The sequence below is a fragment of the Oryx dammah genome, unplaced genomic scaffold (assembly GCF_014754425.2).
Source record: "Oryx dammah isolate SB20612 unplaced genomic scaffold, SCBI_Odam_1.1 HiC_scaffold_29, whole genome shotgun sequence".
NCBI classification, from domain to species: Eukaryota; Metazoa; Chordata; class Mammalia; order Artiodactyla; family Bovidae; genus Oryx; species Oryx dammah.
Window position 1 is genome coordinate 83,541,076 of NW_024070213.1, and position 25,895 is coordinate 83,566,970.

The following is a 25,895-nucleotide window of genomic DNA, read 5'->3' on the forward strand; positions in this document are numbered from 1 at the left end:
ACTAAGCCTCAAGCTTTCAACCAACCAGCAGGCCACACCCGAGCTACCCTGTGTATGTCAATAACCTTCCTCAGTGTCCATCCCTCAGGTAACCTTCAGCTGGTCTGATCTCTCTCCAGCCACAGCCCTTCCTCTCACAAGGGCTGAACTCACCTGACTTCTTCCCAGGCCTATTTCAGCACCCCTTACTTATGCATCAGAAATCACTTGGATACTTTTCTGGGGAAACAAAACTTCCAGGCTGCCCTCCAGACCCATGGGATCAGCCTCCATAGGCACATGCTCCAGAAAATTGAATTCCATTCAGGACCTTAGTTCTTGGACCTGGAGTCCCCAGACAGTGGCACATTAAAAAGCTCCCGAGGTGTGATTATTGTGCACTATATGTACTTACAGCAGGCCTAAGACTTGGTCCTCCAGATTAAAAAAAATTTTTTTCCATTCCTGCAAATACTTGGTATGCAAATGTTTTTGATGACCATTTTTTCCTCATGATAATCACTAACACTATATGAACCCCTACTAAGTGCTACCTTACTGTGCTTACAAAACACACCAGACATGACTTATCACTGCTTTAAATAAAACACTGCTACTCAGGATTAAGCATGTATTTATTTTAGTTCAGTTAAAACAAACATACAATGTTTCATTGAAACGTGTAGCACTCTTTGCCAACAAGTCTTACTGGAATTGTTGGCCTCTATAACAGTACAGTGAGGATATTTACATTATATACAGAAAGCTTACCACAATCAGGTTCTCAAAGGTCTTCCACCACACTAGAGCATATTTGATTTCATTACACTAAATCATGTTTTAATGTGATGTTTTAATAGCTACTACATTTTGAAATTTTAGACCTTATTGAAAATTTTAGAGTTCTGAACCTGCACCAAGTTTTCATGAAAAAACGTGTTGTTCACGTAGTCTGCTTATTGCAAATACAATTTTAACAGTATTTTAAATTTTTAGTGTTTACACAATTTGTCAATTTGTTTTGAAATCTCTGTACAGGTACTTTTGGGATAATTCTTATAGATACATAATGTGAATTCATCAAAATGCAGTTAAGAAACTTATAAGGAAGGATATATACATTTCAACCCAAGACCCAAACCTGATATTATATACAACCTATTTACAAATACATATGGACAGACACTGTATGTACATAAGATTATCATAAATATTGAAAAATAGGTTAGCTTTAATGGATTAATGCTGTTCTATAAATAACATTAGTTATAACTGAAACATCCACGGAAGACAGTAATGCAAAATGAGGTGACAAGACAGTGGTTTTAATACTGAAGACTGCTCATTACTGGGAATTCACTGTTTAGGAACCTCCAGGTAGACAAAGATAGCTCCAAGAAAATCATGCAATGAAATTTACCCTTGGCAGTTGATTTGGAACCTCAAACAGCCAGGGGACTGGAGGAACCTTCCACATCGATTTTTTTTTTTTTCATTTCTTCCTGGTTGCCTTGGTATTTTCTCCCAAATAAAAGGATGTAAACTGTAGAGGTATTCCCAGGCAAGTCTTAAGTTACAAAACCAGCGATTCTTTCCAGGAATTCAAGCAGAAGTGCCAATTCTTGGTCTGAGCTAGAGGTGAGGTTCTGGATTCGAATGGAGTGCCAAAAGCCCAAATGAATGAAAGCAGTGCTGTAGAATCCGTCTTCTCACTGCCTTTCAAGATGGTCCCCACTTTCATTTTTGTAGAAACAAACAAAAATGGACCATTGGTTTCACCCAATGGAGCACTACAAGACGTCTTCCAGTTCAGTTCCACAAGGGTCTCTGACTACAGACACATCTTGTCTGCAACTGAGTCACATATAATACAAGAATGCGTAACAAAAATCATGTCTGCCACATTTCTGGCCCTTGCCTAAAACTAAAAATGTTAAGTTCAAGAGAACAACCTTACAGTCAGATGACCAATTGATGATTCCATTATTTGCTTCCCTCAACCACTAATGGAATTATGTGTATTAGATTTTAGACATTATGCCTGATGAGCAAAGTACCACATTATTTAATAACATATTCACCATACACCATGACGTACAATAAATGTGCTCTTAAAGCCAAGTAATTTTTTCACTTCTAACTGGGATTGAAATGGAAGGGTGATCATGCAGCCGGACCAATAGTTACACTCAGGTTGCACTGTTTTCCCTAGCTAACCATTTGTTGGATGTAAACAAGTAATTCTACGTTGTACAAGAATGAGATGACAATGCAGTGCACGTGAGTTTTCTTAAAAAGCTTACTGCATGAGAAACCCAATGGCCTATATGAAGAGAACTTATACCAAATATAGGTGTGACCTATGGATTAATTAGACCTCTACTGTAGACAAAACATGAACACAACTAAACCACACATTGTCAAGTAATTCACACTTCCATAGCAGATGAGCCATATGAAAGGTTGTACTGTACTCTCTGGATAGAACAGTTTTGGCCTACAGCCATCAAATGCCCATTTTCCACTTCTGGAAGCAATGCCAAAAAAGGGCTGGCCCAAAAAAATCCAGAGCTGTCAACCCAACTCTGGAGGCAGATGCAACTGAATAAACCCTGTTTTACCCAATTGCACTATTTGGTACCTCAAAATTAGTTATTTTATTTCCCACAGAAATACCTGCATTATCTTCCATTCTAATAGACTGAAGCCATAAATATTTCAGAGTCTAAATGAACAAAAGTATTTGGGGACAGAGAAGAAAAGTGATGAACAGAGTTCACCTGATTTGGTGTAGCCACAAACAACCAGTTGTCCTTTAAAGGTAAAGTCTGAATGGAAAATGCTCCTAATTACAGTGTAATTTTTCATTATATCATTTTCTCTAAAAATTATTTTGGATAAAAAAAAGTATTTGGCTTAGTATGCCTACAAAAAGGCAAATCATTTCATAATACTAGTAGTAATTGTTTTTAAATAACAATGATTTTTTTTTTCATGGAATTGACAACTGCTTTTGGATAAAGTTCAAAAAAAGCAATTTTTAAAAAATAAAATAGTGCTTCTGAGGTCTTTGAATATTTTTGGTACAAAAAAATAATAGTGTTTTTCTCAATGGTTATTTCAATACTTTGCTGTAAATTAAAAAGAATTATTTCTCACATCGAATGGTTCCATTAGGCACATTCAAGTAAAATCATAAAATATCCAAGTTAAACAATGACACAGCCAAACATGTGGCTTGATTAAAGTTAAGAGTTCGTCCATTCTCTGGAATGGAATAAAATTGTCACTTCCGTTAACCCGAGACTCGTGGTTTGGTGTTAATATCCATTTCTACCATACAGAATAGTTTCTTTAAGAACGAAACAAAACAAAACAAGAGTTCACTTATTCTGCGCTCAGAAGAACCAGCGAGGAATCTGCACTTCAAAAGGAAGTGAAACTGAAAACATTAGGTGAAATTTCATAGTAGTTGAGAGCTGTAGACTCAACACTGGCATCAGATGGACTACTGTGGAGTTTTCGAGGTGGTGGTTAATGGCCACCTCCCGGGGCATTGTGGACCCAATCCAACACAATCAAGGCCATGCTTCCGGTCATCACCACTATGCCACTTAGCAGGAAGAACAGAGCCTGCAGTGAGCACAGAGAAAATGGATTAGCAAGCAACAAACATGTATGCTAAATATTCTTCTACTTTTAAAAACTAGGCTCATAATTTCTAAAGGGCCTCCCAGGTGGCGCTAGTGGTAAAGAACCCGCCTGCCAATGCAGGAGACACGAGATGTGGGTTTGATTCCTGGTTTGGGAGGATTAGGAAACGGCAACCCACTCCAGTACTCTTGCCTGGCGAAATCCATGGGCACAGGATTTGCACTGGTGAGCAACAGTCAGTGGGTCCCAAAGAGTTGGACAGGACTGAGTGAATTAGCACATACAATAAATTCCTAAAAGTGTGTCCGTATTATTTCACAGAGCTACAGTTTAGCTCATTAAACTGTCTTGAATGATCAAAGTAAGGAAAGTCGCTTAGCCGTGTCCAGCTCTTTTTGACCCCATGGACTGTAGTCTTCCAGGCTCCTCCGCTCATGGGATTTTCCAGGCAAGAATACTGGAGTGGGTTGCCATTTCCTTCTCCAGGGGATCTTCCCAACCCAGGGATCAAACCCAGGTCCCCTGCATTGCAGGAAGACTCTTTATGACCTGAGCCACAAGGGAAGCCACTGAATGATCAAGGGGTTATCCACAGAATACTAAGTTACTGTATCTTTAAAATCTTCTCAAAATTTCCCTTCTCATTCCGTTGTATCAAAAGAAAAAAATCTTCTTTACTAAATAAACTGTTGCACACAACAAAACTGGACTGATTATTTTGCATCTTAACTTTTAAAATCGAATCTATCTTAAAAATACAGCCTCAGATGAAGCTGGAGGTTTTTCTAAGAGACATGAATAGGTCTACTCTAATTCTACTCTTAATTACTACACCAGATATTCTGAGTAAAACAAGGTAACTGTTGTTGATTCATAAGCATTTCTAGTACTTCAGTCAGACAACAGTTGTGGAGAAAATGGACTGAAATGCAGCCTTTCTTTTAAGTATCCCCACCAGGATCATTTGTGGTTAACATATCATAATCTTTGTAAAATTAGTTGTTATAGTTTATAGTGTAATAACCCCCTGACCCGACTTGAGCTTTGCTTTGAAAATGGTTAGTTTCATTTGACTAAATACTCCCTTTTTTTCTCTTTTATACACTCCAGGCCTATTTAAGTGCCTGTCACACAGCAGGTGGTCAAGGTTATACTTTTAACCTCTATTCCTTTTTCTAAAGTATCTAGTAACTTTCTCTCAATAAACTTAAGAATACATATCAGAAGGCAAACCATCTCTCCCCTCCTCCCCCATTCTTCTATCTGTGAAGTTATAGGTATATTTATTAGAAACTTAAAATGAAACTACAATAAATGACATTTAGGAGACTAAAATTACAATCAGTTGAGGAACTTTGGCATTACATTATTATTATTATTCTGGTCATAAACTCACTCACCCCAATCTTTTGTACAGACTTCATAGGCTCTTTCTTCACTAACTTGATATAGAATGCAGATGGAAGAATAAAAATCAGCATAGCAGCTGCAGATGCACCTGTAAAAACAGCAGTGACTATTTCTTAAGAATTCAATGAATCACTTGCTATTTCTTTAACTTTAAAACTTCTGTTATTTCAATCAACTGTGATACTTCCTAAAACTTACCAATGAAACCAAAGATATCCCTAATATTTGGTACAAAGATGACCAGCAAATTGGTAAACACCAAGATAGACACTGTAATAACACTATGACGCCACCAACTGAACTCCTTTGATGCACACAGCAAATGAGTTACGGAACTCCGGATCTGCAAAAAATAAGTGAATAAATAAAAACTGCAGCTTTAATCAATGAAAAAGAGCTACAAACAATAGGAAACAAGTAGCTATTTAAATACTCAAAGTGTACCCCTCCTCTACTGCTCTTTTCCTAAACATCTAAGCATTAGAAAGATTATTGTATCCTGAATTATGGGGAAAAGATCCCAAGATGTATTTTAAAGATGGACAAAACATTAAAATAAAAACAACCCTTTCAAAAACCAAAAACCCTTGATACTGCTGTAGTAGTGTTTTTCTTCTTACAGAACATGAAAATCTCACAAATCTTCATGTCTAACAACTCATTCCTACTGAAAAGAGAGCAGGTGATCACTTACTGGGAAAATGACGACAGGTACTGTCAGGGTAACAGCCACCAACACAGCCAAACGGACAATGAGAAGCAGAATATCAGTTTCCATGACAGAAGAGTAGGTATGAAGCAATTCTGACTCAACATGTTCTATAGAGAAAGACAAAAAAAAGAAAAAATGCTTCATGTGTGTTGTTCTCTCTGGAGATTAGTTAGAAAATCTAACTTACAGCTATTATCTGCACCAAAGTTATTAGCTACTCACAAAACAACCATAAACTAAGAGGCTAATAAGATTAATTTGGAATTAGGGTTAATGCAATTAAAATAACATTGAAGGAAAATTTTTCTAAATACCTAGGAGAGATTTAGCCACATGACCCCCATTAAAAACAACAGGAGCTAAATAGCTAAATCCCAGGGTTTGGCTTACAGTCTGCATGTGTGTTGTATAATCTGAAGGGAACGGGAGAGGAGAGTCAGGATAAACCTAGATGCAAGCACATCACATATAAAAATGCCATCATATGGCTAACGGTGGATTTTGGAGCCTGTACTCTAGAAATTACTGATTCAATATACGCTACAGGGAATTCTAAACTCTAGGTTCAATTGCTCACCACAAATAGGAAACATACTGAAACAGACTGAGCATTTAAAGCGACAGAACTATACATACAAAGTATGAACTCCATTTCACTAAGTGTCCTTTTTGTAAACTGGACATTATTTACCGTAAAACGTCAGGTATCCAAAGAGGGCAGCAAGCAGATACATGAGAAACATAGCAAAAAAGGAAATCTTGGACACATTCATCATTCTTCTACGGCTGCGGCTGCACAAATTCAAAGGAAAATACACATACATATTATAGCGGTAGTTAAAGCAGTAATCTAGTATTTTTCCAGCTTTTCCAATTAATTTATATAGAAGTTGCTAAAGCACTCACCCTTTAAGCTCTTCATAAATAGGAAGAATAGCAGGATGACAGACAAATGAAAAGGTCAGAATTGGTACAGCATAGACAGTCTGCAAAAAAATGTAAAAACCTTCTTAACATCCTGATGTAACAAACTCATGTGATATCACAGTTCTGCAACTTACATTTTATACTCATTAATGTTAGAAATCAAAGCTTAAAATGTTTTCTTGCCTAATTAGCTCTTCTAATTTGTTCACTAGGTGTGAGCAATATTCTCACTTCTGAATGTGGCAGTTACAAGATACAAACCAACACCTTCTTCTCAGTCCTCAATAATGAGCTAATAACCATGTTTCCTAAAAAGGAAGCTATTACCTCATCTCCCTTTACCTTGGGAATGTTAAAACTTCCAGTGGGTTATTTTCCCTATTTTCTTCCCTAAAATCTTTCTTTGAAAACAAAATGATTATAGTTACCTGTGAGTTGAAGATAAAATAACGCGGTTGGCAGGAATCACTTTCAGTCCTATTGAAACCCACATCAGGTACAAAAGTTGCTGGGTGGGTTAAGCTGCCGTTTACTGTTTCATTAACTAGAAAAGCAATTTCTGCAGGACAAGAAATCTGAAACTTCTTGCAAATCACCTGAAAATATATTATTTTGCATTTGTTAGAATGAATAATGTGACAGGGCTTAGAAAAAGAATCTTTAGCTTTAAAGAAAAATTATACCTACCACAATCAGAAAGAACATCATACACAGCAAGGAAAGGCCACTGGTGTATCCCAAATATCCTATAAGGAGGAAAAAACATGGGATTCATTTACTAAATCAAGTTTAGGGCAAATATGACTCAATTCTGTTTGTAAGATTTCAGTGTGGACACATGAAATTTCTAATTCTTATACAGCAAGACACAGAATTACTTTAAAATATTTGCTAATAACTAAATCGCTAACAACTATCCCTTTTGCATTTTTTATAAAGCACAAGATGTTCTAAATGGCAACCAAGTGCTTGGGCCTTTGGTAGAGAATTTCTTGAAGACTGGCAAGTTACGAATGCAATTCTCAAAGGTGTGTTTTTGGGGTTCTTTAACTCAGCTCTCATTAAGTTCTATTAAGAGAAAGCCAACTAGTTGGTGGGGCTCATTTCGATTCTCTTTAGAGATGGATTTGCTCACCTAAATTCCTCAGCAGTGACAAGGGAAGAATGAGCACCAGTGATACCAGCAGAACCAAATAGTCACCATTCAGATACCACAATCTGAATGAAAGAGAAGAAAACCAAGGTCACAACCAGTCACAAATATCCTCAAAATAACACATATTTCTTCTCACAGCACTCGTTTTATACTTAAAAAAATAAAAAAGAGAGAGAGACAGGTTGGAAAGAGTTATCACTTATTCAAAAAGCCCACATAGGCAGGAACAGCTTTCTAACTTAGTGGGAACAGTGAATATTCACTCAGGTTAGAAACGGGGTCTGAAACAGTATCATTTTTGTCCCACTGTTTGCTCTGGGAAGGCTGCCAGCTGCTTCATAACATAAAATGCTTCTTAAAGGCTTGATACTAACATAGGGAACAAAGCGACACTGTTAAGCCAGTTAATCTTATCTTCAAGCATTTTTAGAAAATTGTACACCAACTTTGTCATAGCTTTAGCGCACATTGTTTTAATGCTGGAAACAAGGAAATTTTAAAACAAGTTTCTATCAGACATTTGTTAGCAAATGTACTTACTAAACATTTCAACAAGGAAATTTTTTCACAGTTCTATAAAATACATAGGCAAAAAACAAATAACAAAACCCAGTCCCTTCCAAACAAGAGCTTATTTCAGGCTGTCAAGAGTATGTTGTGACACCTTGACCCACCTTGACTCCAACAGTAAAAAGATCCCTTCTGAACTCAGAGAAAATGTTATGCACCTCTCTGAAAGTTTTAGCAATGCTTTTTCCTTTTTAGGTAATCAACTACACCTTGCTTTAAATCACTTATTTTCAAATTCTAATTGCCCTATCAATTCTAACTCTGCTCACTTTAGCAATAAAGATCCCCCACAGAGAGCTAACATTTAAAGACCAGCTTATTAGGTTTCAAATGCTGCAGAGATAACCACACTTTTCTGTTTTGAGATAATGAGCTGCATGTAAGCAGGGAAGTACATTATCCTTCCTCATGTTTACTTTAGATAAAAACCTGTTAGTCTGCTCAGATGAGTAACTCTGCTGGAAGGACAAGGTTTCTACAGCATGGCCATATATTTTCTGGTATTCTGCATTTTCAACAGATTTTCCAACTCACAAAAATCAGACAGGGATTGACTTTTAATGTAATTCAAAATGTTAGTCCAAACTTAGGCTGGGGTATAAGTTATTCAACTATATCTTCTGGGGACAGTAAAGAGAAAAAGTAAGTAGTTTCAGAAAACCTGTTTACATACATACATTTGAAATTTGTTATTCAGTTAACTATCTAGCTACTATCTTGGCCTTTCCTTTGCGAAGTTCAAATCAGTTTCTGGGGGACTTCTTGGTCAGTTTCAACAAGAATATTAACAAAAAATAATTTACTGATAATCATTTTGTATCCAACTTTGATAAAATGTATCTAATCATTTTAGACTGCAATTGTTTCTTATGAGTAACCTTACTTAGCACCTACCCATTTGTATCTTCAATGTTCATTAATGCCTGGATCACCAAAGGTAACTCATATTTCACTATGAAGAGGTAGCTTGACATAGCTGGAGGAAAACAAAATTATACCATTACAAGTGCAAAATGTTGCATGTGACACCAAAAGTAGCGTGTCACCACTCTCTGCTACATAAAGAGCAAAAAACTATACCCAAATCGTCTTTTAAACACTCTCACCTCCAATGTTCTGCATTGTAATGGATCCAGATGCTGTGAGCTTCCCAACCATTCCAAATGCTTTATGTCCCAGCTGTTCATATAATAAAGACCCTATAATTTAAAGAACACAGACGCATGAAGGGAGAGAAAGAAAATCACGACAGGCGTAATTGTTTTAGAAATATAGAGTGCTACCATACCTCCTTCATTGGCAGTCTTCAAAAGGAGATGAACAGAATACAGGGAAAATATTGACACAAATGTCAACAGAATTCTGATGAGAGAAAAAAAAGGTACAGGGTTATACATAAGCATGTCTATACCTAAAAGACAATTCCTTTTGACTTCATTTAAACATTAAATACAAAACTTGTCCTAATATTTTTGCTAGACAGAATGACCCCTATGATGTGTGTTCACTCTTTTGGCTAGAGAGTCAACAAGCTCTCTTACCTCCCTAAACAAGACTGTATCATGTCTCAGGTGATAGCTCTACAGTCCTGGTTATGAACAGGGTCCACCCACTGAACCAAAGGTGCCGGGAGACACTGGAAAGACTGTAACTTTCCAGTGGAAGAGTTTTATAAGACTTATATTTTGATTCTGCTACTGTGGTAATTAATTATGTACTTGCTACTTCTTTGTGTTGTAATAGTTCCTATACCTATAAAATGGCTTTAACACTTGCCAGTTACTTGGGAAATCCAACTGAGACAAGTTCAGGAAAGGTCTGGAGTTCCCTTGAACCATATAGGTAAGCATAGGAATGGGACTATATGAAGGAAGGAGGGATGATATACACTAAGTGTCAGGGTCAGCTTTACAAAAACTGTCATCAGTTATTTGTAAAACTGATGGGTATCATCAGCACACATCAGTGGAGTAACTACTGTGACCATACACTATATTGCGCCCCATAGTATGGAAGACAAGCCCAGCATTGTCACAAAGTTAAACAATGTCTGTGTGAGAACAAGCAATCTATCAGTGAGACTGGTTGTCTCCTCCCTCAGTCCTTTCGCTTGGATGGAACAGGAGAAAAAAAAGAAACGAATAGAAAAGAACTAAACGTTCTCTACTCAGTCACTAAGTTTTCCTTTAGGGCACACATTCTCTCATTCCAGCTTTCCTTTCCTCCCCACCAGGCAAGCTGAGAAAAACAAATTTCTTTTTATTAAAATGAGCCAACAACAACAACAAAAAATCAAAATCAGGGAAACTCATGGAAGACTCTGCAAACAAGATGACAGTCACATTTTCCAAATTCTGAAATGGCAAATTGATTAAAGTACCATATAAGGTCTGGCAAAGAAATAGATGTCTGTTAGTTAAACATAGATGGTGGTATTAAGCTGCCGTTCCAATGCCAAAAGTTTAATGGTGTCTAATCTGCAGTAGCAATGACACCATCAGCCTCATCGCTAACTCAACAAAGCATGGCTTAATCAAAAACAATGTCAAAAGTGTGCTAACACTCTTTTACATAGAGAAGACAATGAGGAATGAACAGACTCCATAACCTTTGAGGTCACTTTCAATGTCAAGACCGGGTCTACTTTATAGGGCAAGCTACAGAGTTGTTTAACCAGATGAGGGCAGCCATGAGGCTTTTGGACCATTTACCTTTATACCTCTACATATACCATGTAAAAGAGTGATGGATTTAAAACTCACTTTAGCGTTTGTGATATTATTTAGCCATTTATTGAATAATCAAACATCCAAACACTATTAAAGTATAAATAATTTCAAAAGTGCAAAGGTAACATAGCAGAATTCTGAGTTATTTTATGAAACAAAGGTAGCATTTTACCTCATGTAAATTCTGCACCACAACCACACTGGAAGCATTTAAAAATTGCCTCTGGTTTTTACATGAAGAGTTAGGAAGGGTTTCAAACATTTAACAATGATGCCATTCAAATACCCCACTAAAAACTTTGAAAACTCTAGGGTTCTTTCTATGTAAATTCCTGGCTCTTGGTCTTAGACCTCAAAAAGCCTCATGGCTCATGAAGCAGGGTGAGTGAATCCTAGCTTCTAGTGCTCAAAGCCACACTTAACACATGTGGAATTTCACCACAAAGCAGAGTTTTGCAAAGGCTTGCTTTTCTTTTCAGAACATTCTCTTCTGCTAGAAAAAAATAACTTGAGTAGAAGGCACCAGTCAGCTAACTAAAATAAGACTTTAGCAAAGAGAGAATTCCATGTTCTGTGTATATGTGGTTTCTTCGTCTGCACAGTAAATCACCCTAAAAAGAAAGTGCCTTAACCAGGAGTCCACTGTAGCCCAATCTTAGTAGCTATGATACAAACATCACTGAAACATATACTCAAAATCACAGGTATTTTTCTTTTATGCCTTTTTCCTGGAAATAAGGTCCATAGTTTTATATTCTCCAAGAGTCAGTGACCCTAAAATGGTTAAAAAGCACTGTTTGAAAGTCTTCTCCTGCTACAAAATCCTATTCTAGGTATTCACGTGGGAAAGCACAGGGAGTAACTAATTCTAACTAGACAACTAAGGACAAAAAAAAATAAAGCAATTCAAAGCAGATATTTTTTAAAGTAGTCATATTTTGTTGTGGTAATCACACAGACATGGATTAAAAAAAAAAACAACCCCAAAAATTGAGACAAAAAAAATCACATATGGGTTGTTTTTTGGTGTCCAGAAAATTATGACTCACTTTTCTTAAACCTGTTCTAGGTTAGACAAATACCATCACACCCTGTATATTAAAAAAAATAATAAGTTGTTTTCCTTATGTACATAAGAGGCCACAGGTCCTTGGGGAGACTGTCAATTTACGAAACGGAGTTGAAGGTACCATGCTTTTAAAATATTTCTTGCTTCAAAGTTTGCCAGAGTAAAAATTTTACCCTGGATTCATCCACAGTTCTTTATAAATACCCGATCCCTATTCAACTTTATTCCCTCCAACTCAAAGACTTTTTGAATTATTAGTTTTAAGAGTTGTCCTAATTTTCCCTAATTGACTTTTTTGATATCATGCAGTTATGTAGCAGAATAAAGTGATTTTTGGATTTCTCACATTTTAAATTTTAAGCAAATGATTAAGTCAATTACTGCAACTGTAAATTCAGTCTCTGGAGCCAAAATATATGCTGTATCATCATATTAACTGCCCTGCATGGCAGACTCACTACTTACACATACTTACATAAAAAGAGCAATTCCAGTATTAGCCATGGCATAAGAAAGCCCAAGGATTCCACTGCCCACAATCGCATTGCTCAGATTAAATACTGACATTCCAAAGGAAGTAGTACCTGGATGCTACATAGAGGGAAAAGGATAACCAAACATATAACAATAATTAAATGGAGAAAACCAGCTTTGGGCAAGTTAGACTTGAAATCTAAAAATAAAACTATTCTTTTACTCCATAAAGCCACAGAAACACAAATGATTATTTTTAACTTACAAAGTCAGTTTCATACTTCTTCTTCCCCAAATTCGATTCAAGTAAAAAGTTCTGGTTTTCAGGATCTACATCGGCATAATGGCTACAAAACAGAAAAACAAAAAAATCCTAAATTGGTTGAAATACACAAAGGAATGCTTCAACACAAAACGCCCCCGCGTTTAGCTGTCACACAATTTAAATGCATATTAAGTAGTAGTCGACTTTCACACAACCTGAAGGCGTGTTCCCATACAACAACCAGATAATGTTCCAGAGATTACACGCTCTCTCCAAATGCTACACTAATTTTAAGCAACAGAATTCTACGTAAAGAACTTCCGATGCACACAAGCCGTTTTTAAAAGCGCACACATCTCCCACCTTTTCAGAGCAGCTTGTTTGGTGGGGTAGGAGTAGTTGAAATCGCTGTTGGAACTATAGCTGCTGCTGTCCTCATCTGGGGAAATATTGAACCTTCCCATTTCAGCTTTCTTCATGTTGGGCAGCGGGAGGAATCGGACGCTGAGAGTAGTGCTGGGTTCCTTTTGTCCTTGGAGACGCACAAGCCCGCGCGGCTGCCTGTGAAGGTAGAGGCGGCGCGTCAGGACTGCAGAGCCCGCCCTGGTCACGTGACACCGCCGGGAGGCGCAGCGCGGCTGATTCATCCCCCGCCAGGCGAGTGGAAAAGTACCAGCCGAGCGCGAGGGGCGGGGGAGCGCGCCGAGGGGCGGAAAAGTACAGACCGCGGAGCCGCCGAGAACAAAGATGGTCCCACCGCAACGCTGCGCCCGCTGAGACCCGCGCCCCCCGGGACCCTAAGGACCCTCTCCCGCGCAATTTAACGTTTTGCCCTCTCTATTAGCCCAAGTTTTACGAAAGGGACGTGGGGGGAGCTCTGTATCGCTTTTCCCGCAGCCTCCTTGGTCGTGCACAGGCACGCAGGGCACACATCCCACCCAGATATTTGGCTAGGTGTGCACTGCATGTAGCCCAGGCACACAGCTCCCCGTTTCCAGCATTTACAATAGCAATGCCGCGTAATCCTTTTACGCCTGGAGCCCCCAGATGGGGAAATGCCTCTGCGGCAGACAGACTCGAAGGGGGCGTTAGGGCGGACACTAGTTTTCTCCCGAGAAGAGGAGCAGAGGGCGCGCAGAGCGCCGAGGGTTTGTTTACACGCGCACGCCCGTGCCCTCGAGCACACCCGTCCACTGGCATTTGACTCGCAAGCTCTTCGCCCGGCCGGCCCCTCCTATGCCCGGAAAGGAAACTGATGCAATATCGATCGCCGATTGTCAAACGTTCCCGGTATGTCTTCCCCAATCGTGGCCTCTGCTACATTAAAAGCTCGAACCCACATCCGCCCTCCCCCAAATTCCAAGACCCATGGATTTAATTTTTATTAACTCAAATCAGTCACCAGACTTGTCGCAGTGGAACCGCGAGCCTGGCTGGCTTCCCCTCCCCCTAACGGGAAGATGCGGCTCCGATCTCGGCGGGCACACGGCCCCCGCGCCGCGCCCCGCCCCCGCCCATAAGAAGACAGTGACCCCCGCTGCAGGCCGGGATAGAAGTCTGGCCAGCAAACCGAAAACGCCCTCCCCGGGAAGAAACGACATCCTCAGCTGCCTTCCCGCCGCGGCCCCTCCCGGAGGCCCCTCCCCCACTCCCGCCCGGTCCCCGCGGCTTTTGCACAGACGCCCCCGCGCGCGTTACCTTGGTGGTCTGGGCTCCTGTATCCCGGAAACAACACGCAAAAGACTTCGGTGAGTTTTTCTCAGTCAACAAAAATCATAAAGAAAAACAGAACAAAACGAAAACCCCAACAAGAAGCAGGAAAATAATTTTAATTAAACAAGGAAATGGCAAGTTGCCGCCCCAATCGTCCGGCGTCCGCCGTCTGAAGGGAAAGGCGCGAGTGTGCGGAGCGCGTGGTCGGGCTGCTGGCGGCGGTGCGAGAAAAGCGCTCCGGGACGGCAGCGACGCGCGGCTCTGGAGCAGCGGGGCGAGCGGTGGGTTTTAGCGGGAGGACGCGTCAATGGGCGGGGCCCCAGCCTCCGGAGCTTGCTTTTTTGTATATCAACACCACCTGGGCTCCGCCCCCGGCCAGCCGGGGCCCGCGAGGCCCCGCCCAGCACCCGCCCCGCCCCTTGCCCCCCTGCCTCCCTGCCCCCCCGCGCCCCTCCCGGGTGGCGGAATCAGGCAGCCCAGCCCCGCCTGCTTCCTCCCCCGCTCCTTCCAGGCTAACTCCACTTTGCCGACTCTGGTCAGCCTGAAAGACCCCCTCCCCTCGCCCGTGCTTTCCCCTATCTGTCCCTTTCAGCCCAGACTGGTGCCAAATATGCTCTTTCTCCAAATATGCTCGTGTCCGAGTTACCAGCAGGCTTTCCTTTCTCCTCTAGGCTCTTTGGGGACACATCCCGCCCATCCAATGCTTTTCTGCATGTTATTTTTATGATTTACAGGGGGATTTTCTCTCGCACTCTTGGGCCAACGGAGCAATGTAGTCTCCGTGGTAGGTTTCTGTTCTCGTTCTTTCTTCTCGTTCCTAGACCTGCTTTCACTCTTCAGAACTAGCCTGATTAGGTCGGTTGGCAGCTCCATATCGGGATATCCTTTTTGTACGGACACGGAACACCCTATGAAGTGTAAAGCGACATCCTGCCCAGCAAGCCAGACTCTTTGCAAGGGTCCCCAGTGGGGGACTCGGCTCCTCCGAGGGGGTATAGGATCCCGTTTTTCCTTCCTGGACACGTTTCGCTCATTCCACCACCCCAAATGAAGAGCTCTCCTCGCCCTCCTCGCCTTTCTCTCCTATTTACAGAGGCACTGCCTCCGTTGGAATGCCGGTGCTCCCCTTCCAGTGTGGATGTGTTCTTGCTGAGCCAGGCAACTAGGGGGACCCTTCGCTGTGGAATACTCGGTGCTGCCGGAAAGGCTGGAAACAAAGGCCTCTTAGGAGAGAGAATTGTTGGTTGAATGAATGAATAAACAAACGACCTGACCTACTGCTCTCTTCCTTTTGGAGACGTGGGAGAGACTGAGCAGGGTTGGGTGTGATCACAATTTTTGCTTTCTGTGTTTTCCTGAGGAAATCTGTACAACTGTCTGTTTCCATGACACGTGAGGCTGCGGGTGCCCTTGGCCTGCACCAGTGTGTATGATTGACATGGGAGGACCCAATTCCACTTTACACTCCTTTCTTCCCAACCCCTTCAACTGGTCAGACCAGTCTCACCTAAACAATACTCTTACTTTAGTACCCAACTTCCCATCGCCGTCACTCAGGGCTTAGTCACTGAGCCTCTGGAAGGCTTCCTTCCTCAGCCCTCTTATTGCAAGGACTGTTTTCTAAACCGTGTGGTGAAAACGTTTTAGAACCTATGCTGTCTTGTACCCAAAATTGTTCAGGTTTGTGGTCTTGTCCTACCAAGGAGACTGTGAGCACGCCAGGGCAAGTTTGGCATTTGATACACAATTGTGACTTTCACACAAATTCCCCGATAACACTGATCAACTCTTCTAGACTGGACAGCAATCTTAATAGTGGGTTAGGGAGGACTCCTTGAAAGTTCCTTACTGTCAAGTTTCAACTGACGAAAATCAAAAGGTCTTCAGTCACTTCTTCATCCAGTTCAGTCCCCTGCATAGTCTGAAGTGACTGTGGTTGGCAAGTCCTACTCTCAGACCAGTTCTCTTGTCAGTTGAATTTTTTGGTGGCATGTATTATAGTGCAGGGGCTTCCTTTGGTGGCTCAAACAGTAAAGAGATGGCTCAAAAGGTAAAGTGGGGGCTCAAAAGGGCTCCAATGCGGGAGACCCGGGGTTCAATCCCTGGGTCGGAAGACCCTCTGGGGAAGGAAATGGCCACCCTTTCCAGTATTCTTGCCTGGAGAATTCAATGGACAGAGGAGCCTGGTAAGCTATAGTCCATGAGATTGCAGAGTAGAACGTGACTGAGTGACTAATTTTCACTTTCATTATAGTGCATGCTTAAGGGAACCTTTAAATTTGACTCGTGTCTGTGTGTGTGTGTGTGTATGTGTGTGTGTGTGTGTGTGTGTGTTGGGGGGAGGGCTGTAATCTTGTTTTGATTTCTCTATGACAAGAACCTGAACAGTAAATGACAAAAAAAGAGTTGGAGGTGTTGAAACATCGATTTTTCCATTGGCAAGTTTGATTCATGTTTTCAAAGGCCAGTCTGAAGCATATCTGATCGCTCAAGTGGCTTCCAAGTGAGGCCTCATGTGTTTGAGATTTTGCCCTAGGCTAGAGTGCATGGGACATAGTACCCTGACCCAATTTCTGGGAAACTAAATTGCCAAATTCTTGTTGGTCAGAAGTGCTACGATTTTGCTCTGTTCCTAAGCGAATGTTTAGCAGAACAGTGCCTTTCAAACTGCAGAGTGGGCCCCAGGAGTCGATAGTGATCCGATCCATTCAGTGGATTACTACACTTTTTTCCCCTTTAATTCAATAGTACAAATAGAATTTAAAATTTCAGTACGCCATACATGGAAATGCTAAGTACTAATCTATAAAACTTTACTTTTGATTATGTATAAATATGTATATATCCTGAGTTATGATGTAAAATCTGTTTCATACTGTGAACTGGGATCAAAGAATTTTGAAAGCTAGTGAGAGTAAAGACAGGGACATAATCACAAATATAAGTTGTCAACTCTGGATTTTCGGAAATGCACTACATTGTCAAGATAGTTTGGTAGCAGTTTTTAAGGAGGGTGAGTAGCTTTCTTCTGTAGAATTATTTGACCTTTATCACCTGATAAAAATAGAGCGGGTCTGTTTCTAAGGGTTCTAGTGAATTGTTTCCTAACCTGTGGTTGAACAAGATCATATTTAGGATGGTCCTCAAAATTTTATTCATCCAGCATTTCAGTTTGCTTGAAGTGGGCTCAAACATTATATTGGTTCTCTCTACCCTTTATGGGACTTCCCAGGTGGCACACTGCTAAAGAATCAGTCTGCCAAAGCAGGAGACACAAGAGACATGGGTTTGATTCCTTGGTCTGGAAGAGCCCTGGGGTAGGAAATGGCAACCCACTTTAGTCTTCTTGCCTGGAGAATTCCATGGACAGAGGAGCCTGGCGGGCTACAGTCCACACGGTCCCAAAGAGTTAGACACAACTGAGCATGCAGGCACGCATCCCTCGTGTCCAGCCGTTCTCAGGTTGGCTTTCATGGCTCTCTCTGATGTGGCACTAGTCTGTGGCCTGCGTGCGTGCTCAGTTGCTTCAGTCGTGTCCAACTCTTTGCGAGCCCGAGGGCTGTAGCCCACAAGGCTTCTCTGTCCATGGGATTCTCCAGGCAAGAATCCTGGAGTGGGTTGCCATGCCCTTCTCCAGGGGATCTTCCTGTCCTGGGGACTGAACCCACGTCTCCTGTGTCTCCTGCCCTGTAGCTGGATTCTTAACCCATCAAGCCATCTGGAAAGTCTGGCACTAGCCTTTATTTCCACCCTGATCCCCTACTATTTCTTGTTGTAGGTAGCTTCTGAGATGGACCTCAACGAACCTCACTTGATATTCATACTTATTTGTAACCCCCTTTCCTTGAATGTGGATTGGACCTAGTGATGTGCTTCTATTCAGCAAAGCAATGGTATGTTACTTCTAAGATTAGGTTACAAAGAGTTCTGGCTTCCATCTTGTTCTCTCTTGCTGTCTCCCTCATTTGCTTTGAGGGAAACCAGCTGCCATCTTGTGAACTGTCCTACAGAGATGCCCCCAGGGCAAGGAAGTAAGTCTCTGACAACAGCCCAGGGAGGCCTGCCAAGTCACAAGAGTAAGCATGGAAGCTGATCCTGCCCAGTTGAACCCTGAGATGACTGCAGCCCCAGCTAATACATTCGTGAGAGGACCCAACTAAGCCCAGCCTGGATTCCTGACCCACGGAAATAAGCAATAATAAATGTGTATCATTTTACACCACTAAGTTTTGCTATAGTTTATTACTGGCCATAGGTAACTAATACATTTCCCTTCTTATACCTTATGCTTTTGCCACTGTTCTCACTAGAAACCATTTCTCATTTAAGTGATACCCACTGCTTGGAATATTCTTATACCTCCTTGTCCCTGCTGTTACTATGTATCTAAACTTTTTCCTTTGAGACCCACCTTAAATCAATTTTTCTTTGATACTCCCATTTGAAAGTGGTCTCATTCTATTTTGAACATTGTACTTTTACCATATCTTTTTGTGGCACTTATTTTTGTGTTGTCCATTTACTTGATTTTATGTTAGTTCTTTCCAGGGTTGTTTTTAAGACAGCTCCTAAGCCCCCCAAAATAGTATTAACTATGAGCACCCTGGTGACCTTGGCACATTTTTCTGGTATCAAAGGGTACTCTACTAGGTAGTAATTGCTGTGGAACAAATTATTGCAAAACTCAGTGGCTGAAACTCTCAAACTTTGTATGAATCAGAAATTCGAGAGCAACTCAGTTGTGTGTTTTAGCTTGGAATCTCTTATGAGGTTGTAGTAATCTGACAACTATATGTATAGTTATCTGAGGGCCTGACTAGGGCTGAAAGATCTGCTTCTAAGCTCACACACTCACCTGCTGGCAAGTTGGTACTGGCCAGTTGACTCTCCTCCAAGAAGGCTTCTTCACAAGCCCGACTGGTGTCCTCATGACATGGTGGCTAGCTGATCCCAGAGCAAGTTATCCAAGAGTGATCAAGGCAGAAGTTGCAATGTCTTTATAAAGCAGACTTGGAAGTCACACTTTATAATTCCACCATATTCTCCCAGTCACAAAAGCAAGCCTGGATTCAATGTAGAAGGGGATTATACAAAGACATGAATACCAGGAGGTAAGGATCATTGGAGGAGGCTTTCTGGAGGCTAGGTACCACCCAGAGAGGTTGTCAGTGGCAGAAAACTGTTTATTGTAAGAAACACAATATGCAATTAGAAGTGGCTTAAATAATGACACTTAGTATCTCATATAATAGAAAGTCTACAGATAGAGCAGTCCTAGAATTAATTCTTGGCCTGTTAATCTCCTCAAAGACTGAGAGGTCACCATCTTTTCATTCTGTCATCTTCAGCATACAGAGATATCTCCTGGCATAGGCACATGTTGGCTGCAGTGGTTTCAGAGCTCCTGGGCAGATGGGGCCACGTCCACTGAAAAAGAAAGAAGTGTCAATTCTGTGAATCATTTTTATTAAGAGAGATAATATTTCCTGAAAGTACTGCTGTGGATATCTCTGATCCTATTGGCCAGAATTAGGTAATATAGTCCTGCAAAAAAAACCACTTTATATTGTGAATCTGTATGTTTGCAGGCATTATGTTTTGCAAGTGCACACCTTCTCATCCAGAAAAGGAAAATTATGGTGCCCACAGAAATTCAATCTTCAAAATATTTTTAGAAATATTTAGCTTTACAGACCTGTTATAGGCATACTTAATTATGTCAGGACTGTAGAACAACTACCCAGAGTGTCAGTACTCTGTTTATCTCATTTCCTCCCCAAATAAAAGGGGAAGGAATGACTTGATTAAAGATCTTTTTGTGGTATTTACACAGTGGCCTTTTCCTGAGACCCTGGAAGAGTCCATTTTGGTAGACGTGGTATATACTAATGAATGTGAACAAAACAGTGTCAGAAAGATGACAGATGTTTTAACTGACAGTTCTTTCACTCGGAGAAGGCAATGGCAACCCACTCTAGTACTCTTGCCTGGAAAATCCCATGGATGGAGGAGCCTGGTAGGCTGCAGTCCATGGGGTTCCTAGGAGTCGGACACGACTGAGCGACTTCACTTTCACTTTTCACTTTCCTGCATTGGAGAAGGAAATGGCAACCCGCTCCAGTGTTCTTGCCTGGAGAATCACAGGGACAGGGGAGTCTGGTGGGCTGCCGTCTTTGAGGTTGCCCAGAGTCAGACAGGACTGAAGCGACTTAGCAGCAGCAGTTCTTTAACTGGGTAAGTTAACATCTGCTAATTAGTAGTAAGTGACTTAAAATTTTCACTCATAATTTTCCATAATAAATGATTTTAAAATACTTTTATTTTTAGTTTTTGTTAGCAGTCTGCTTTCTTGTCCAGAGAAAAAGGACAGCGACTGAGTGATGTATGCCTGCGAGCTCAGTGGTATCCAACTCTTGGTGACCCCATGACTGTAGCCCACCAGGCTACTCTGTTCATGAACTTCTTCAAGCAAGAATACTGCAGTGGGTTGCCATTTCCTACTCCAGGGGATCTTCCCCACCCAGGGATCAAACCCATGTCTCCTCTGTCTCCTGAATTGGGAGGCGGATTCTTTTCCGCTCAGCCATTTGGGGCCATGATGGACATTTATTCCTGGTCTTCAGTTTCCCGCTCTTTCTTTGCCCAGGGCTATAAGATACTGAAATAAGGTTTTATGAAAATTAACATATGTACAATTCTGGTTCTTAGATGAAAAGCATTTTAATATCTGGGCTTGGTTCTGGGATCTTTACTCAGGTAAAACTACTGTTTTGACTGAAATATTTGGCACCACGTGTCAGATTAAGGTGCCTGGGTCCACCTCCAAGTAACCTCGTCATGGGACACGTAGTGTACCAACGCCACTTCTCAACCCCTCTCCCCATTCAGCAACACCCATTCATAAGAATAGTCCAGGGCCCACCAGTCCCCGAAATTGTTAACTTTTGTTTGCCATCTTGAAGTGAACCATGTACATAACACATCCCTTTTGAGTACCGTTTGTCAGCCCTGGGTGGGTGAAGTTAACTAACTCCCCGAAGTTGCTGTCTCGGGAATACATCTTATTCGTGGCTGGGGAAATTAAGTGGGGAATGTCAGGGACAGAGGAAACAACTTGTTTTCCAGGTGGTGAGCGGGATAAGGGAACTACAATAGAGCTGACGACACGTTGTGTCTGAACGACGACGCAATGCAGGGCGTTAAATGAGTGAAAGCCAAGACGCCCATCGGAACCGTGTCCTCCCTTTGTCTTCTATCCTTCCCCTGAAAGGTGTGGGGGGACCCGTACCACGCGGATCGGAGGTGGCGGGGCCGTGGGGGCTGCGGCGCCCCAAAGGCGAAGGCGGAGGCGCCAAGACGCCGCTCCTTGCCTTTCAGGATGCCAGCGGGGTACAAGCAAGGTCGCGGGCAAGGCCGCACGGCGGCTCGGAGCTCCAAGGTGGGGCGCGAAGGAAGTGAAGACTGCCGGCCGGAGGGCCAAGGCGCGGGCGGCGCCAGCCTGGGGGGCTGCGGCGGGCGGGGCGCGCGGAGCGCTGCTCCCGGGGGAGAAAAGAACCTCTGCAGAGGCGGCTCCGGCAGCCGCCGGAAGGCTGGGGGCCGGGGTCGGTGCGGGGGACAGAGGGGAGGGAGGAGGGGCGGGGCCTCGAACGCGCAGCCGCAGTAGGTCTCTGAAAATTTTCCACTAGGGCCCAGAGCGACCGAGCTGCCGAGGCGCTGCCAGCCTCTGCGCATCCACAGCCACGTGACCGTGACTCAACAGGCACCGCCTCCCGGGTCCCGGGCGGGGTAGTGCGAGGCCGCGGAGGGAAACTGGAGAGAAGGCTAGAGGTGCGGGGGTGGGCGTTTATCTAGGCCCCACCAACCCCCCTCCTCCGTCCCGTTCGGCCAACTGGGAGGCTGCCAAGTGCGCGCCAGCCGGGCTCTCCCGGGACGCGCCCAGCTCGCGTCTGCGACGTGGAAAACCTAGAGAGCCCTAAACATCAGGGCTAATCTGGGGTTCTTTGAGGAAAGCCGCAGGGAGCTTCGCGGCCCCGGGGAGTTTTCGCGGACTCGCCTGGCCGCGTGGGGGGATGCATTGCGGAAGACTGCAGCCTGGAAAGTGATCACGCCCTTTTGGCAGCTGTCGATGCTTGTGTACGTGGCTCCTGCCGTGGGGAACTGTGGCTGTGACAGCCTGCACAGGAGGGAGGGACGAAAGGGTGAGGCCTTGACCCATCCCCTGTTCCTGGGGAGTCCTGAAGTCACTGGTATTTTTCAGATGAAATCCAGGAAATCCTCGAGGCTTTCGGTGACTGTGGGATTTGTCGTGCAGCAGGTTCCAGATGGTCCCCCGTTAAGACTTTTGGAAATCGAAATTGGCATATCAAAAATTTCCTCTGATCCTGCTACTGCGCTGAATAGACGTTACCCAGACACCCCGCCCCACCTCTGCTCTTGTAAGGAAGGAAACGTTTGTTACAGAAATACTCCCAACTGTTTCATCTCTCGTGTTTCTTTTTCTTTTTTTAAAGATTCTTTCTAGTAACTGTGACCGTTTCCTTCTCCCGAAGTCATTCCATCAAAATCTTGGAAGCAAATTAAAAAAAGGAAAAAAGAAAATACTAGACCAAATTAGAAAGTTAAGATCTTTGTTTACCGACTGCTTTGCCTGAAAAGACAGCCTCATGGATCTGCTAGGTTCAGGCTTCCTAACAGCCTCTTCTGGAGGCCTTTTCCTCTCACTCCCACCTTGAGAAAAAAGCCCAGACTGGGACTTGCCCGAAGTTCCTGATTTTCCACACCGGTTTTAACTTTCCCATCAGAACTGCATTTTTTTTTTCTTATAGGCTTCTGTAATTAGAATTATTGTAATTAATAAGAATAGCTAATATTCATATAGTACTTGAGACTGTTGTTTATAAATATGCGATTATTTAATTCATCCACTGTGTGAAGTATGAACTATTATTGTCCCATTATTCAGCTTACTTCATTCCTTAGAGATGAGGAAATGGAGGCACAGTCAAGTTAGATGACAAGGCTCTTTCAGCTTGTAAGTGGAAGAAGTGGGATTTGAACCCAAAACTGAGGTAAAATCCATATTGTGGTCACTGTTATAGAAACGCTCTACTAACAAGCATGATTGTACTGAAACATGAAATTTACATTTTGTTGGAGATTATTTTCCTTTTACTTATTTAGCCTTCCTGAAGTTTATTTTGGAGAAATGTCTGAATTTAATGTGGATAGAAAACCACACATAATTTAAAATAGAAACTCTTGAGAACAAACCATACATTCTGGGGCAGTTTTATGCTTTTCTTACATGTAAGATTATTGAACTTTTTGACCTAGGAGCTTATTTTCGTTAGTAGACTTGTTTGTCTTCATATGTCTTGAGCCCTGAGAAAATGGTGAGCCCTCCAGGAAAATGATAATGAAGTTCTTCAATCATCAGTTTGAAAAATATATATTGATTAAATGTGCTCAAGAAGTGAACACCCTTGAAGTGATCGATGACATAATGCCAAATGAAAAGGAAATTTCCAAAAAGAAACATAAATATTAGGTGGATTCAATAGGGAAGATACTCCAGGGTGTTTTTTTTTTTTTCTTTTTTCTTTTTTCTGGAACCTTCTCTGTCCTTGAACTGACCCTCCACGACTGGGTTAGAAGCCTCTTCTGTATGCTCCTGTGGCACCTAGAATCTATGCCTGTGGTGGAACATTGTATTCTCATTGCTTGCTTGCCTGACTCTACTTCCCAGGAGATTCTTAAGTTTTTGAGGGGCACTCTGTCCTTGTCAACAGTGTGTCTCCAGATCTCAGCAGAGTTGTTTGTCTTAAGAAGGGAGCTTAGCAATGCTAGTTAAAAGGATGAGTTTACTGGTAAGCCTGGTCTTGTTGGGATGTACTGAGTTGAGATTATAATAGACACTGTAAGACCAGTAGGTACTTCCCAGGTTGCATAGTGGTTAAGAACCCACCTGCCAATGCAGGAGGTGCGAGAGATGTGGGTTTGATCCCTAGGTCAGGAAGATTCTCTGGAGTAGGAAATGGCAATGCACTCCAGTATTCTTGCCTGGAAAATTCCATGGACAGTGGAGCCTGGCGGGCTACAAAACTGAGCACACAGGAGACCAGTATACCCACTGTGAACACAGTCTCCATCCAAACCCCTCCCACTTTGCACCTTTCTTACATTTCCTTGTTTTCTTCCTCCCTTCCTTTCCCACTAGATATAAACCAGCTGTATATTTTGAGTGTGTGTATAGACCCTATTGTCCGGCTTGTTATTTTGCACGTAACAGTTTTTAATGTTTATTAAATGAGAACAAAACAACCTGAAAAATTTTGTGTCGGGTTAATTAACTTTATTTCTGCACCCAATTAATAATCCCAGCCTTAATCCTGACCTCACAACTTGCAGTCTTTAGAATGACAGAATCCCAGGATTTTCTTTTTTTTTTTTTAATTGCTGAAGGAAACCTGATAGCTCTCTAAGACAGCCAGTAGCCACAAGAGAGTATTTAAATTTAAATTGATTAAAATAAAATTAAAAATTAAGTTACTCCATAGCCTTAGATACATTTCAGGGACTTAATAGCACATGTGAGGAGTGGCTCCTTTATTGGTGAGTACTGTAGTATAGAGATTTTCATTATTGCAGAAGGTACTATTGGACAGAGCTGGTAAGTTACAAAAAGTAGCTAAAAGGGCATAGTTTTATTAACTTAAATATATCACTATTACTAAAAAGTATTTCGTACTTTTTATGAAATACTTTTTAGTATTTCATGTGATACTAAACAGTATCACAGCAGTTCTTTTACATACAAAGAACAGCACATTCCTCTCTAAGATGTGTGTTATTTCACATAGATAAAGATTTTTCCTTAGTAGTTGTGTTTAATGCACATTTAAACATATTCAGAAGAATATAGATCGTTCAAAAGTATTCCTCTTTGTATACCCCTAATGTGAATATGCACTCAGTCAATCCTTTGGGAATCTTAATTTTTTTTCTGTTTTAAAATACTCTGATCAACTTTGAATCACTGCACAAGTTTGACATTCATTAGATTCGGCTGTGCATTTTAAGCTCGCGTGATTGAGAAACTAGAATACTCAGTAATGTTGGTAAAGGACAAATGCCAGATAGTTTTGGACTGACCAAATATATATTTAATGACATCACACATACCATAGAGACAGTTCTCAATTTGCAAACACTCTATTCAGAAGCAGCCCAAATATAAA

General features: G+C 41.9%; 2 protein-coding genes and 1 long non-coding RNA gene across 4 annotated transcripts; all 3 read right to left on the reverse strand.

Moving 5' to 3' along the window:
- Nucleotides 1-596: 596 nt before the first annotated feature.
- On the reverse strand, nt 597-14,935 carry LOC120857925 (sodium-coupled neutral amino acid transporter 2). 2 transcript variants are annotated; one of them, XM_040233820.1, is made up of 16 exons: nt 14,644-14,935; nt 13,309-13,506; nt 12,946-13,027; nt 12,682-12,797; nt 9,697-9,770; nt 9,515-9,607; nt 9,303-9,384; nt 7,818-7,900; nt 7,370-7,428; nt 7,111-7,278; nt 6,662-6,741; nt 6,447-6,547; nt 5,738-5,862; nt 5,242-5,386; nt 5,034-5,131; nt 597-3,612 (listed from the first exon to the last, which is right to left on the reverse strand). In XM_040233820.1, the coding sequence occupies exons 2-16, from the start codon at nt 13,422-13,424 to the stop codon at nt 3,514-3,516; spliced, it is 1,521 nt and encodes a 506-aa protein (XP_040089754.1). In that variant the 5' UTR covers nt 13,425-13,506; nt 14,644-14,935; the 3' UTR covers nt 597-3,513. The 2 variants fall into 2 exon arrangements, with proteins under 2 accessions (XP_040089754.1, XP_040089755.1); XM_040233821.1 differs by lacking the exon at nt 12,682-12,797 and having other exon boundaries at nt 14,644-14,925.
- A 4,697-nt stretch (nt 14,936-19,632) lies between these two features.
- Nucleotides 19,633-23,630, reverse strand: LOC120858076 (translation initiation factor IF-2-like). Its single transcript, XM_040233945.1, has 5 exons — nt 23,626-23,630; nt 22,712-22,831; nt 22,521-22,604; nt 21,947-22,325; nt 19,633-20,085 (listed from the first exon to the last, which is right to left on the reverse strand). Exons 1-5 carry the CDS (start codon nt 23,628-23,630, stop codon nt 19,978-19,980), a joined length of 696 nt encoding a protein of 231 aa, XP_040089879.1. The 3' UTR covers nt 19,633-19,977.
- Nucleotides 23,631-24,960: 1,330 nt separating this feature from the next.
- LOC120857926 lies at nt 24,961-25,524 on the reverse strand. Its single transcript, XR_005719775.1, has 2 exons — nt 25,420-25,524; nt 24,961-25,381 (listed from the first exon to the last, which is right to left on the reverse strand). It is a non-coding gene; the product is annotated as an uncharacterized LOC120857926 (long non-coding RNA).
- Between the last annotated feature and the right edge of the window lie 371 nt (nt 25,525-25,895).

Excerpts from the sequence above, each read along its gene's own strand:
- LOC120857925 (XM_040233820.1), bottom strand. The coding sequence starts at position 13,424 with ATGAAGAAAGCTGAAATGGGAAGGTTCAATATTTCCCCAGATGAGGAC. Across the intron at positions 7,279-7,369 it reads TGATGTTCTTTCTGATTGTG|GTGATTTGCAAGAAGTTTCA; the intron begins GTAGGTATAATT and ends ATATATTTTCAG. Across the intron at positions 5,132-5,241 it reads GGATATCTTTGGTTTCATTG|GTGCATCTGCAGCTGCTATG; the intron begins GTAAGTTTTAGG and ends CTGTTTTTACAG.
- LOC120858076 (XM_040233945.1), bottom strand. Across the intron at positions 22,326-22,520 it reads GAACGGGACGGAGGAGGGGG|AGACCTACTGCGGCTGCGCG; the intron begins GTTGGTGGGGCC and ends GAAAATTTTCAG. Across the intron at positions 20,086-21,946 it reads CGCCACCTCCGATCCGCGTG|TGGACGTGGCCCCATCTGCC; the intron begins GTACGGGTCCCC and ends TTTCTTTTTCAG.